The sequence below is a fragment of the Hypomesus nipponensis genome, chromosome 11 (genome assembly GCF_054491055.1).
Source record: "Hypomesus nipponensis isolate SF chromosome 11, ASM5449105v1, whole genome shotgun sequence".
Lineage (NCBI taxonomy): Eukaryota > Metazoa > Chordata > Actinopteri > Osmeriformes > Osmeridae > Hypomesus > Hypomesus nipponensis.
The window spans coordinates 2,022,410-2,035,000 of NC_140371.1; the positions used below are offsets into that span (position 1 = coordinate 2,022,410).

General features: G+C 53.1%; 1 protein-coding gene across 1 annotated transcript in view; it reads left to right on the forward strand.

Moving 5' to 3' along the window:
- Positions 1–665: 665 nt before the first annotated feature.
- LOC146267682 (uncharacterized) overlaps positions 666–12,591 on the forward strand; it is a 12,805-nt gene continuing 879 nt past the window's right edge. Inside the window, exons 1-8 of the mRNA XM_084709351.1 lie at positions 666–683; positions 915–1,115; positions 1,424–1,541; positions 1,779–1,993; positions 6,726–6,815; positions 7,448–7,525; positions 11,530–11,832; positions 12,080–12,175. Of these exons, the coding sequence (XP_084565477.1) occupies positions 666–683; positions 915–1,115; positions 1,424–1,541; positions 1,779–1,993; positions 6,726–6,815; positions 7,448–7,525; positions 11,530–11,832; positions 12,080–12,175 (1,119 nt within the window). The remainder of the gene's footprint in view (positions 684–914; positions 1,116–1,423; positions 1,542–1,778; positions 1,994–6,725; positions 6,816–7,447; positions 7,526–11,529; positions 11,833–12,079; positions 12,176–12,591) is intronic.

The window sequence follows — 12,591 nt, forward strand, 5'->3', positions numbered from 1 at the left end:
ACAGGAAGCCGAGTATCTCTCATGTCTCACTGACAACTATGATGTCATTCCTTTTCTGGTTGATTGTGCTATTTTGGTTTGAGAACATCCACATGGTTACACAGCATGAAAGAGTCTCCAAGTCCATGTGAAGAACTTCATGGTGTCGTCAGCGTCCACCTGGACACCACAGAAGCTTTGTGGGATACTTGGGCACAGTAGAGACCAACAGCAGCCAACTTATGACGAATCCTGCAAAAAGCTTGGAGGAATTTACCACATGAGTACAAAAAAACTTAATGGAAAGATTAGAGAGAGAAAGAGAGAAAAAGAAAAGGGAGAGAGGGGGGGGTAATAGGACGGGGAGGGAGGAGGAGAGATGAGGGAGGGAGAGATGAGGGAGGGAGAGAGAGAGAGAGAGAGAGAGAGGGGGGGAGGAGGGAGGGAGGGAGGGAGGGATGGGGGAGAGAGAGAGAGAGAGAGAGAGAGAGAGAGAGGGGGGAGGAGGGAGGGAGGGAGGGAGGGAGGGAGGGAGGGAGGGAGGGAGGGAGGGAGGGAGGGAGGGAGGGAGGGAGGGAGGGAGATAGCACCGTCAGTGAACAGGAGCCAGAACCATGACTCACACAGCTACATACTCACACAGTAACCAGCAGAGGGCTGCCAATCTTCCTAACATCTGCTGATCCATGCGCTTCCTCCCGGCAGTCTCCAGACCTGTCGCAGTCATCACTGACACTTCATTTACAGGCTCCTCCTGAAGATGGACCAATCATGTTCCCTCAGCAGTCCGTTAAGGCATTAGGGTTAACACCAAACAGCTGTTACAGCTGGCAGCACCTCGTGTCAGCAGATAGACCATTCAGGTTCCCTGGTGGTGGAATGTGGAGGAGTGGTGTGTTGAGCTATAAGCTCCATGTTCTGGCTGTTCTCTCCAGGCCAGGGGGAAGCCCCACGCAGGGTGCGGGGAGAACTCCAGCAGCCAGAACTGGCCCGTCTCCGGCCTGCAGTGGGGAGCCGCCAGTGACAGCCTGCAGGGGGCGCTCAAGCTGTTCCCCGTCAACGACACGGTGCTAAACCGCTGCGCCAGCCCTGAGAGGGAGGCGGAGGAGGAGATGGAGGAGGAGCACATTGAGGACGTGAGCCTGATATCTCATAGCGACGCTTGGTGGTGCCACAGTGCCACTGTCTTTTTCCTCTTTCTCTTCTCTCTCTCTCTCTCTCTCTCTCACTTTCTCTCTGTTTCTCTCTCTCTTTATCCTCTCGCTTTCTCTCTGTCACTTTCTCTCTCTCTCTCTCTCTCTCTCTCTCTCTCTCTCTCTCTCTCTCTCCCCATGTCTCTTTCTCTGTGGTGGCTGTGGCTCAGGGGGCAGATAGTGTCATCCATTAAACGCAAGGTTGCCGGTTCGAACTCCTGCGGGCCATGTGTCAAAGTGTCCTTGAGCAGTACACCGAGCCCCAGGTTGCTCCTGATGGGCAGGGCAGCACCCTGCATGCCAGCTGTGCCGCCGTGTGGATGGGAGAAAGAGAAGCAAGAAAATTGAAGCACTTTGAGTGTTTCAAAGGTAGAAAGGAACTACATAAATGCTGTCCATTTATCTCTTTATCTCTCCCTCTGTCTCTCTCTATGTCTCTCTCTCTGTCTCTCTCTCTGTCTCTCTCTCTGTCTCTCTCTCTCTCTGTCTCTCTCTCTCTGTCTCTCTCTGTCTCTCTCTTTGTCTCTCTCTTTGTCTCTCTCTTTGTCTCTCTCTCTCTGTCTCTCTCCCTCCTCACGAAGAGAGGTCCTGCTGGCTGTTTCTCAGAGGAGGAAGGGGTAGCGAGGCACGTCCGTACCCAACGCCTCGACGACAGGAAGCTCCAACGCCACAAAGCTGCCCACGCCATCCCTGGTCCCCATGGCGACCCCCCACAGAGCTCAGAGAGCCCCTTCCCCTCCTCTAATCGGAAGCCGAGCCCGGCCGTTTCCATGGAGACGACCCTTCTTCCAGAGCCACTCATCTCCCAAGTGCCATTAAGAGTAACCCAACACCCCCTCCCCCAAACCTCCAGGCTATCTGAGACAGAACACATCTTCAGCCATCAGCTGAATATACCTTTAGGGTTTGAGCAGCCTTTCTCAACCCAGGTCTTCAAGTTTTATTTATGAGGATATATATAACAAAATGTATTTGAAATTCACCTTTCTTGTACGAAAAGTGCTTAGATGTTGCCCCCTTTCAACAAACCTTTATTAAATGAATGGGTCAACATCAGGCTTCTGCTGAGCTGGGGTTGAAAGGCTGGTTTAGTTGAAAAATGAGCCCTCTGAGATCTCCAGTATGATGTCACACGTCTCTGATGAAGGAATCTGTAGTGATGGTGGAAGTAAATACATTTGTCTCTCACCTAATCCTTCTCTCTCTCTCTCTCTCCCTCCCTCCCCTTCTCTCTCTCTCTCCCTCCCTCCCCTTCTCTCTCTGGGTCCCTCCCTCCCCTTCTCTCTCTGGGTCCCTCCCTCCCTCTCTCTCCCTTCCTCCCCTTCTCTCTCTGGGTCCCTCCCTCCCTCTCTCTCCCTCCCTCCCCTTCTCTCTCTGGGTCCCTCCCTCTCTCTCCCTCCCTCCCCTTCTCTCTCTGGGTCTCTCCCTCCCCTTCTCCCTCTCTCTCCCTCCCTCCCCTTCTCTCTCTGGGTCTCTCCCTCCCCTTCTCTCTCTGGGTCCCTCCCTCCCCTTCTCTCTCTGGGTCCCTCCCTCCCCTTCTCTCTCTGGGTCTCTCCCTCCCTCTCTCTCCCTCCCTCCCCTTCTCTCTCTGGGTCCCTCCCTCCCCTTCTCTCTCTGGGTCTCTCCCTCCCTCTCTCTCCCTCCCTCCCCTTCTCTCTCTGGGTCTCTCCCTCCCTCCCTCTCTCTCCCTCCCTCCCCTTCTCTCTCTGGGTCCCTCCCTCCCCTTCTCTCTCTCTCTCCCTCCCCTTCTCTCTCTCCCTCCCTCCCCTTCTCTCTCTGGGTCTCTCCCTCCCTCTCTCTCCCTCCCTCCCCTTCTCTCTCTGGGTCCCTCCCTCCCCTTCTCTCTCTGGGTCCCTCCTTCCCTCTCCCTCCCTCCCCTTCTCTCTCTGGGTCTCTCCCTCTCCCTCCCTCCCTCTCTCTCCCTCCCCTTCTCTCTCTGGGTCTCTCCCTCCCTCTCTCTCCCTCCCTCCCCTTCTCTCTCTGGGTCCCTCCCTCCCCTTCTCTCTCTGGGTCTCTCCCTCCCCTTCTCCCTCTCTCTCCCTCCCTCCCCTTCTCTCTCTCCCTCCCTCCCCTTCTCTCTCTGGGTCTCTCCCTCCCTCTCTCTCCCTCCCTCCCCTTCTCTCTCTGGGTCCCTCCCTCCCCTTCTCTCTTTGGGTCCCTCCCTCCCTCTCTCTCCCTCCCTCCCCTTCTCTCTCTGGGTCCCTCCCTCCCCTTCTCTCTCTGGGTCCCTCCCTCCCCTTCTCTCTCTGGGTCCCTCCCTCCCTCTCTCTCCCTCCCTCCCCTTCTCTCTCTGGGTCTCTCCCTCTCCCTCCTTCCCTCTCTCTCCCTCCCTCCCCTTCTCTCTCTGGGTCTCTCCCTCCCCTTCTCTCTCTGGGTCCCTCCCTCCCCTTCTCTCTCTGGGTCCCTCCCTCCCCTTCTCTCTCTGGGTCTCTCCCTCCCCTTCTCCCTCTCTCTCCCTCCCTCCCCTTCTCTCTCTGGGTCTCTCCCTCCCCTTCTCCCTCTCTCTCCCTCCCTCCCCTTCTCTCTCTGGGTCCCTCCCTCCCCTTCTCTCTCTGGGTCTCTCCCTCCCCTTCTCTCTCTGGGTCCCTCCCTCCCCTTCTCTCTCTGGGTCCCTCCCTCCCCTTCTCTCTCTGGGTCTCTCCCTCCCTCTCTCTCCCTCCCTCCCCTTCTCTCTCTGGGTCCCTCCCTCCCCTTCTCTCTCTGGGTCTCTCCCTCCCTCTCTCTCCCTCCCTCCCCTTCTCTCTCTGGGTCTCTCCCTCTCCCTCCCTCCCTCTCTCTCCCTCCCTCCCCTTCTCTCTCTGGGTCTCTCCCTCCCTCTCTCTCCCTCCCTCCCCTTCTCTCTCTGGGTCCCTCCCTCCCCTTCTCTCTCTCTCTCCCTCCCCTTCTCTCTCTGGGTCCCTCCCTCCCTCTCTCTCCCTCCCTCCCCTTCTCTCTCTGGGTCCCTCCCTCTCTCTCCCTCCCTCCCCTTCTCTCTCTGGGTCTCTCCCTCCCCTTCTCCCTCTCTCTCCCTCCCTCCCCTTCTCTCTCTGGGTCTCTCCCTCCCCTTCTCTCTCTGGGTCCCTCCCTCCCCTTCTCTCTCTGGGTCCCTCCCTCCCCTTCTCTCTCTGGGTCTCTCCCTCCCTCTCTCTCCCTCCCTCCCCTTCTCTCTCTGGGTCCCTCCCTCCCCTTCTCTCTCTGGGTCTCTCCCTCCCTCTCTCTCCCTCCCTCCCCTTCTCTCTCTGGGTCTCTCCCTCTCCCTCCCTCCCTCTCTCTCCCTCCCTCCCCTTCTCTCTCTGGGTCCCTCCCTCCCCTTCTCTCTCTCTCTCCCTCCCCTTCTCTCTCTCCCTCCCTCCCCTTCTCTCTCTGGGTCTCTCCCTCCCTCTCTCTCCCTCCCTCCCCTTCTCTCTCTGGGTCCCTCCCTCCCCTTCTCTCTCTGGGTCTCTCCCTCCCTCTCTCTCCCTCCCTCCCCTTCTCTCTCTGGGTCTCTCCCTCTCCCTCCCTCCCTCTCTCTCCCTCCCTCCCCTTCTCTCTCTGGGTCTCTCCCTCCCTCTCTCTCCCTCCCTCCCCTTCTCCCTCTCTCTCCCTCCCTCCCCTTCTCTCTCTCCCTCCCTCCCCTTCTCTCTCTGGGTCCCTCCCTCCTCTTCTCTCTCTGGGTCTCTCCCTCCCCTTCTCCCTCTCTCTCCCTCCCTCCCCTTCTCTCTCTGGGTCTCTCCCTCCCCTTCTCTCTCTGGGTCCCTCCCTCCCCTTCTCTCTCTGGGTCCCTCCCTCCCCTTCTCTCTCTGGGTCCCTCCCTCCCTCTCTCTCCCTCCCTCCCCTTCTCTCTCTGGGTCTCTCCCTCTCCCTCCTTCCCTCTCTCTCCCTCCCTCCCCTTCTCTCTCTGGGTCTCTCCCTCCCTCTCTCTCCCTCCCTCCCCTTCTCTCTCTGGGTCCCTCCCTCCCCTTCTCTCTCTGGGTCTCTCCCTCCCCTTCTCCCTCTCTCTCCCTCCCTCCCCTTCTCTCTCTGGGTCTCTCCCTCCCCTTCTCCCTCTCTCTCCCTCCCTCCCCTTCTCTCTCTGGGTCTCTCCCTCCCCTTCTCTCTCTGGGTCCCTCCCTCCCCTTCTCTCTCTGGGTCCCTCCCTCCCCTTCTCTCTCTGGGTCTCTCCCTCCCTCTCTCTCCCTCCCTCCCCTTCTCTCTCTGGGTCCCTCCCTCCCCTTCTCTCTCTGGGTCTCTCCCTCCCTCTCTCTCCCTCCCTCCCCTTCTCTCTCTGGGTCTCTCCCTCTCCCTCCCTCCCTCTCTCTCCCTCCCTCCCCTTCTCTCTCTGGGTCTCTCCCTCCCTCTCTCTCCCTCCCTCCCCTTCTCTCTCTGGGTCCCTCCCTCCCCTTCTCTCTCTCTTTCCCTCCCCTTCTCTCTCTGGGTCCCTCCCTCCCCTTCTCTCTCTCCCTCCCTCCCCTTCTCTCTCTGGGTCTCTCCCTCTCCCTCCTTCCCTCTCTCTCCCTCCCTCCCCTTCTCTCTCTGGGTCTCTCCCTCCCTCTCTCTCCCTCCCTCCCCTTCTCTCTCTGGGTCCCTCCCTCCTCTTCTCTCTCTGGGTCTCTCCCTCCCCTTCTCCCTCTCTCTCCCTCCCTCCCCTTCTCTCTCTGGGTCTCTCCCTCCCCTTCTCCCTCTCTCTCCCTCCCTCCCCTTCTCTCTCTGGGTCTCTCCCTCCCCTTCTCTCTCTGGGTCCCTCCCTCCCCTTCTCTCTCTGGGTCCCTCCCTCCCCTTTCTCTCTGGGTCTCTCCCTCCCTCTCTCTCCCTCCCTCCCCTTCTCTCTCTGGGTCCCTCCCTCCCCTTCTCTCTCTGGGTCTCTCCCTCCCTCTCTCTCCCTCCCTCCCCTTCTCTCTCTGGGTCTCTCCCTCTCCCTCCCTCCCTCTCTCTCCCTCCCTCCCCTTCTCTCTCTGAGTCTCTCCCTCCCTCTCTCTCCCTCCCTCCCCTTCTCTCTCTGGGTCCCTCCCTCCCCTTCTCTCTCTCTCTCCCTCCCCTTCTCTCTCTGGGTCCCTCCCTCCCCTTCTCTCTCTCCCTCCCTCCCCTTCTCTCTCTGGGTCTCTCCCTCCCTCTCTCTCCCTCCCTCCCCTTCTCTCTCTGGGTCCCTCCCTCCCCTTCTCTCTCTGGGTCCCTCCCTCCCTCTCTCTCCCTCCCTCCCCTTCTCTCTCTGGGTCTCTCCCTCTCCCTCCCTCCCTCTCTCTCCCTCCCTCCCTCCCCTTCTCTCTCTGGGTCTCTCCCTCCCTCTCTCTCCCTCCCTCCCCTTCTCTCTCTGGGTCCCTCCCTCCCCTTCTCTCTCTGGGTCTCTCCCTCCCTCTCTCTCCCTCCCCTTCTCTCTCTGGGTCTCTCCCTCTCCCTCCCTCCCTCTCTCTCCCTCCCTCCCCTTCTCTCTCTGGGTCTCTCCCTCCCTCTCTCTCCCTCCCCTTCTCTCTCTGGGTCTCTCCCTCTCCCTCCCTCCCTCTCTCTCCCTCCCTCCACTGCTCTCTCTGGGTCTCTCCCTCTCCCTCCCTCCCTCTCTCTCTGGGTCTCTCCCTCCCTCCCTCTCTCTCCCTCCCTCCCTCCACTGCTCTCTCTGGGTAGCTGCAGATCAAGGTGTCGGGGCAGAGGAGCAGCCTGGGGATCAGCATAGCGGGCGGGAAGGGCTCGCTGCCCTACAAGGAGCAAGATGAGGTCTCTATACTACTGCTTTATACTACTGCTTTATACTACTGCTTTATACTTCTGCTTTATACTTCTGCTTTATACTACTGCTTTATACTACTGCTTTATCCTACTGCTTTATACTACTGCTTTATACTACTGCTTTATACTACTGCTTTATACTTCTGCTTTATACTACTGCTTTATACTACTGCTTTATCCTACTGCTTTATACTACTGCTTTATACTACTCCTTTATACTACTCCTTTATACTACTGCTTTATACTACTGCTTTATACTACTCCTTTATACTACTCCTTTATACTACTGCTTTTTACTACTGCTCAATATTGCTCGATACTGTTGCTCTATACTAGTGCTTTATACTTCTGCTTTATACTTCTGCTCTATAATACTGCTCTATATAAGCTCTATACTGCTGCTTTATACTGCTGTTCTATAATGCTGCCCTATACTGATTCTATGTACTGCTCTATACTGCTGCTCTATACTGCTGCTCTAGACTGCTCTATACTGCTGCTCTAGACTGCTCTATACTGCTGCTCTATACTGCTGCTCTAGACTGCTCTATACTGCTGCTCTATACTGCTCTATACTGCTGCTCTATACTGCTCTCCCTGTCTCTGTCTCTGTCTCTCAGGGCATCTTCATCTCCAGGGTCTCTGCAGGAGGTGCTGCTGAGAAGGCAGGGGTCCATGTTGGAGACAGAGTCCTCGAGGTTGGACCCCAGCTACCTACCCTAACCATAACCCCAGCTACCTACACTAACCATAACCCCAGCTACCTACACTAACCATAACCCCAGCTACCTACACTAACCATAACCCCAGCTACCTACACTAACCATAACCCCAGCTACCTACACTAACCATAACCCCAGCTACCTACACTAACCATAACCCCAGCTGCCTACACTAACCATAACCCCAGCTACCTACACTAACCATAACCCCAGCTACCTACACTAACCATAACCCCAGCTACCTACACTAACCATAACCCCAGCTACCTACACTAACCATAACCCCAGCTACCTACACTAACCATAACCCCAGCTACCTACCCTAACCATAACCCCAGCTACCTACACTAACCATAACCCCAGCTACCTACCCTAACCATAACCCCAGCTACCTACACTAACCATAACCCCAGCTACCTACCCTAACCATAACCCCAGCTACCTACACTAACCATAACCCCAGCTACCTACACTAACCATAACCCCAGCTACCTACACTAACCATAACCCCAGCTACCTACACTAACCATAACCCCAGCTACCTACACTAACCATAACCCCAGCTACCTACACTAACCATAACCCCAGCTACCTACACTAACCATAACCCCAGCTACCTACACTAACCATAACCCCAGCTACCTACACTAACCATAACCTCAGCTACCTACACTAACCATAACCCCAGCTACCTACACTAACCATAACCCCAGCTACCTACACTAACCATAACCCCAGCTACCTACCCTAACCATAACCCCAGCTACCTACACTAACCATAACCCCAGCTACCTACACTAACCATAACCCCAGCTACCTACACTAACCATAACCCCAGCTACCTACACTAACCATAACCCCAGCTACCTACACTAACCATAACCCCAGCTACCTACACTAACCATAACCCCAGCTACCTACACTAACCATAACCCCAGCTACTTACACTAACCATAACCCCAGCTACCTACACTAACCATAACCCCAGCTACCTACACTAACCATAACCCCAGCTACTTACACTAACCATAACCACACTAACCACATCGCACACACTTCTTTGGGCTTGCGAGCCGGCTAAAGAATAGTAGGCTAACGTTACGTTTTGAGTGGAAGCCGAAATGGATGTCAACAAAATTCTGAATGGAACATTTACTTTTAAAAAGTTGCCAAATGGTTCCATTGACAAGACCAAAGTGATCTGTGTGTTTTGTCGTTGTGAACTGACCCATCATCGCAGCACGTCCAGTCTGAAATACCACTTGATGGCCAAACACACAGTTGATGCAAATTCTCCGCCCCCTTGTCAAAGCCAGGCGATTGCAATGTTTTTTTCAATAAAATAAAATAAAACATTTGCACTAAGCAATCCGATCCACTTTTCTATGTTGATAAGAGCATCAAAATGAGAAAAAATAATGGGACAAAAAGACATCAATGGACATTTAGAATAGATAAAAATGTACGATTAATTGCAATTAATCGCAAGTTAACTATGACATTAATGCAATTAATCGCGATTAAATATTTTAATCATTTGACAGCGCTAGAATTAAATCTTATTTACTAGTGCTGTCAGTTTAACGCGTTATTAACGGCGTTAACGCAAACCCAAATTAACGGCGTCAATTATTTTATCGCGCGATTAACGCTCTTTTTGGCCTAGCAAACTTTGTAGTTTTTTTCACATGCTGTTGCAACAACTACCGACGTTAGAAAAACTACAACACCACACCGGATCTAGCTAGACCGGAAACAAAACAACAGGCACGCCAAACACTCGTTTGGCTTGCGAGCTGGCTAAAGAGTAGTAGCAGAGCCCGTCTACGGATATTAGACATTCTCTGGTAGTAGGCTAACGTTACGTTTTGAGTGGATGACGAGCGCGAGATGCCAAATGGATGCCAATAAGATTCTGAATGGAAAGTTTGCTTTTAAAAAGTTGCCAAATGGTTCTATTGACAAGACCAGTGATCTGTGTGTTTTGTCGTTGTAAACTGAGCTATCATCGCAGCACGTCCAGTCTGAAATACCACTTGATGGCCAAGCACACAGCTGATGCGAATTCTCTGCCCCCTCGTCAAAGCCAGGCGATTGCAATGTTGATTTCAATAAAAAATATATTTGGACAAAGCAATCCGAACCACTTTTCTATGTTGATAAGAGCATTCAAATTTGAAAAAAGATTGGGACAAAAATAAATCAGGGACATTTAGAATAGATAAAAATGTGCGATTAATTGTGATTAATCGCGAGTTAACTATGACATTAATGCGATTAATCGCGATTAAATATTTTAATCGTTTGACAGCACTATTATTTACCTTTAGACACCTGAGTTCTAAATATTTCCGACGGTCCCCAAAGTGTACGTTATGTTTCTAAAACGGTAGCTAGCTAGCTTTAGTTAGCTTCTGGGCTAAGTGAGCTAGTATAATTCTCGTAGCAATGTTACCAATGCCAGACATCCCAACCTGCAAAAACTAATTTCAGGGAGGTGGCTTCACCGGCTACGCATATTTGCGACGTTACACTGTGAGACCCCCATTCGAACGATCACATGTGCGTAGCTACTCCTTAACGGGTTAAATAGCATTCACGAAAAGTGTTTCTACTGTTGTTTTGTTATAAACACGTGCTATAAGCCGCTTCGAAAAAAAAAAAAAAACATTTTAAATCGGGTTCTAAACCCCGGTTTTATTTCCGAAATATACGTTATCTATACTAACCCCCGCTAACCCTAGCCCTCCATTCATAAGTATGTGTTTAACCCTTCATGTTTAACCCTAGCTCATGGCAGGCAGTGGGACTTGCTGCTGCAGTACTGTTGCTGTACAGAAGGGGGCAATCTTTGACAGCAGGATACTCACACTGAAGCCTGTCATAGTTCCTTGACAAAACACAATCCAAAACTAGTCTAAATCAAAGCCTAAAAGAAATGTATGTGCAAGATCTAACTCTGGACTGAATATGTGACCAACATTTAATTATAACCAGTGCAGTAAACAGTCTGAAGGAGGCGGGTATTAATAGAGGTGTTATTTCCAGAGGATGTGAACTGAGGCACTTGACGAGTTTTAATGACCTGAAACTGATCCCACACCTCTCACCCCTGACCTCTCACCCTGACCTCCCACACCTCTCACACCTGACCTCTCTCTTTCCTCCAACCATGACCTCCTCATCACTCTCTCCTGTCTTCACTTTTGCTTCAACATACCTCTCCTTCCTCTCCTCCTCCCCAGCCTCTCCCCTTCCTCTCCTCTTCCTCCTCCCCTCCCTCTCCCCTGCCTCTCCTTCCTCTTTTTCTCTTCCTCCCCTGCCTCTCCTCACTCCTCTTTGCTCTCCTCCTCCTCCCTCTCCCCTTCCTCTCCTCCTCCACCTCCCCTGCCTCTCTCCTGCCTCTCCTTCCTCTCCTCCTCCTCCCCTGCCTCTCCCCTTCCTCTCCTCCTCCTCCTCCCCTGCCTCTCCCCTTTCTCTCCTCCTCCTCCCCTGCCTCTCCCCTTCCTCTCCTCCTCCTCCTCCCCTGCCTCTCCCCTTTCTCTCCTCCTCCTCCCCTGCCTCTCCCCTTCCTCTCCTCCTCCTCCTCCCCTGCCTCTCCCCTTCCCCTCCTCCTCCCCTGCTTCTCCCCTTCCTCTCCTCCTCCTCCTCCCTTGCCTCTCCTTCCTCTCCTCCTCCTCCTCCCCTGCCTCTCCTTCCTCTCCTCCTCCTCCTCCTCCCCTGCCTTTCCCTTCCTGTCCTCTGCCTCTCCTTCCTCTGCCTGATCTCTCTCTCCTCCTCCTCCCCTGCCTCTCCTCCTCTTTTCCTTCCTCTCCTTCCTCTCCTCTATCCTCCTCCTGTGCCTCATCTCTCTCTCCTTCTCCCTGGTTTCTCCTTTCCCCCTGCCTCATGTATCTGTAATGTTAAAGCTACAAGATGAAGCAGCTTTATTTGGTGTGTTGGAATATTTTCCTCAAAGTTAACTCCCCCCCCTCTTCCAGGTAAATGGTCTAGACATGCAGGAAGTGAGTCACCACCAGGCTGTCAGCGCCCTGAGGAATGCTGGGAGTTGTATTAAGATGAAGGTCCTTAGACAGAGGAACTTCCTACGAGACGCCATTGCCATGACAACCACCCATGTCACCGCGGAGATGGACGTGCCGGGGGACCAACAGCATGAGGAGGGAAATGGAAGCACCCTATCACAACCACCGCCGCAGCCATTGGCTGGGGAGAGTTCCTCTGTGGGGAGAAAGCTCCTGACCAATAGAATAGAGGCAGTTGTCTGTAATGGCAATGGACTGGTGAGCTGACCAATCATAATTCAGAATGGGTTCACTGGCAGAACAGTTGGGTTTTCAATATTCCTTTTTTTCAATTAAGAGCTTCTGCTTATGAGTTTATTCTTGGGGGGATTTCTTAAAAGTTTTCTACCTTCAGCTTTATATTGTAATCCGTTGCAAACACCTCTACCTCCCCTTTCTCACCTTAACAACATTCATTTCAAATGATTGTTTTTCTTTCCGATGCTTGCTTGTGTTTGTGTGGCAGGCTGATCCAGAGAAGAGCCTTAATGGGAGGCTCTTTGGTCGCAATCCTGAGGTCTCCTTCACCGACACCCTACAGCAGGTGAAGAACACCATGACGGTAAGAGCCCTGTCTTACCAGGCCTTCTCACAGAACAGTGGACTTCCACTTTTGATCCTGCCCATCTGTGCTGTCGTGAGAGGCCCCTGTTCCATTATTCACACTGTGGGCTATAGGCACCACAACATATCTGTATTCTACAGCCATGATTCATTACATGAAGGCTGTGCCCTTCATTTGTTCATATGTTTTCACCTGCAAAAACACAACTCTCCGTCTACAAACAAATTCACAAATCGTGTTTCTTTATTGTGCATTTCTGGTGGACTGCAAACTGCAATTGGGTTATTTGGAACAATATACAAAATGCTCATTTATTGAAATTGATTTATCAATTTGTATTCAAATAGACACTGGCAATTTACTTTTATGCTGTAGAACGTGAATTAGCAATGCTTTGACACTGGCCAGAAAAT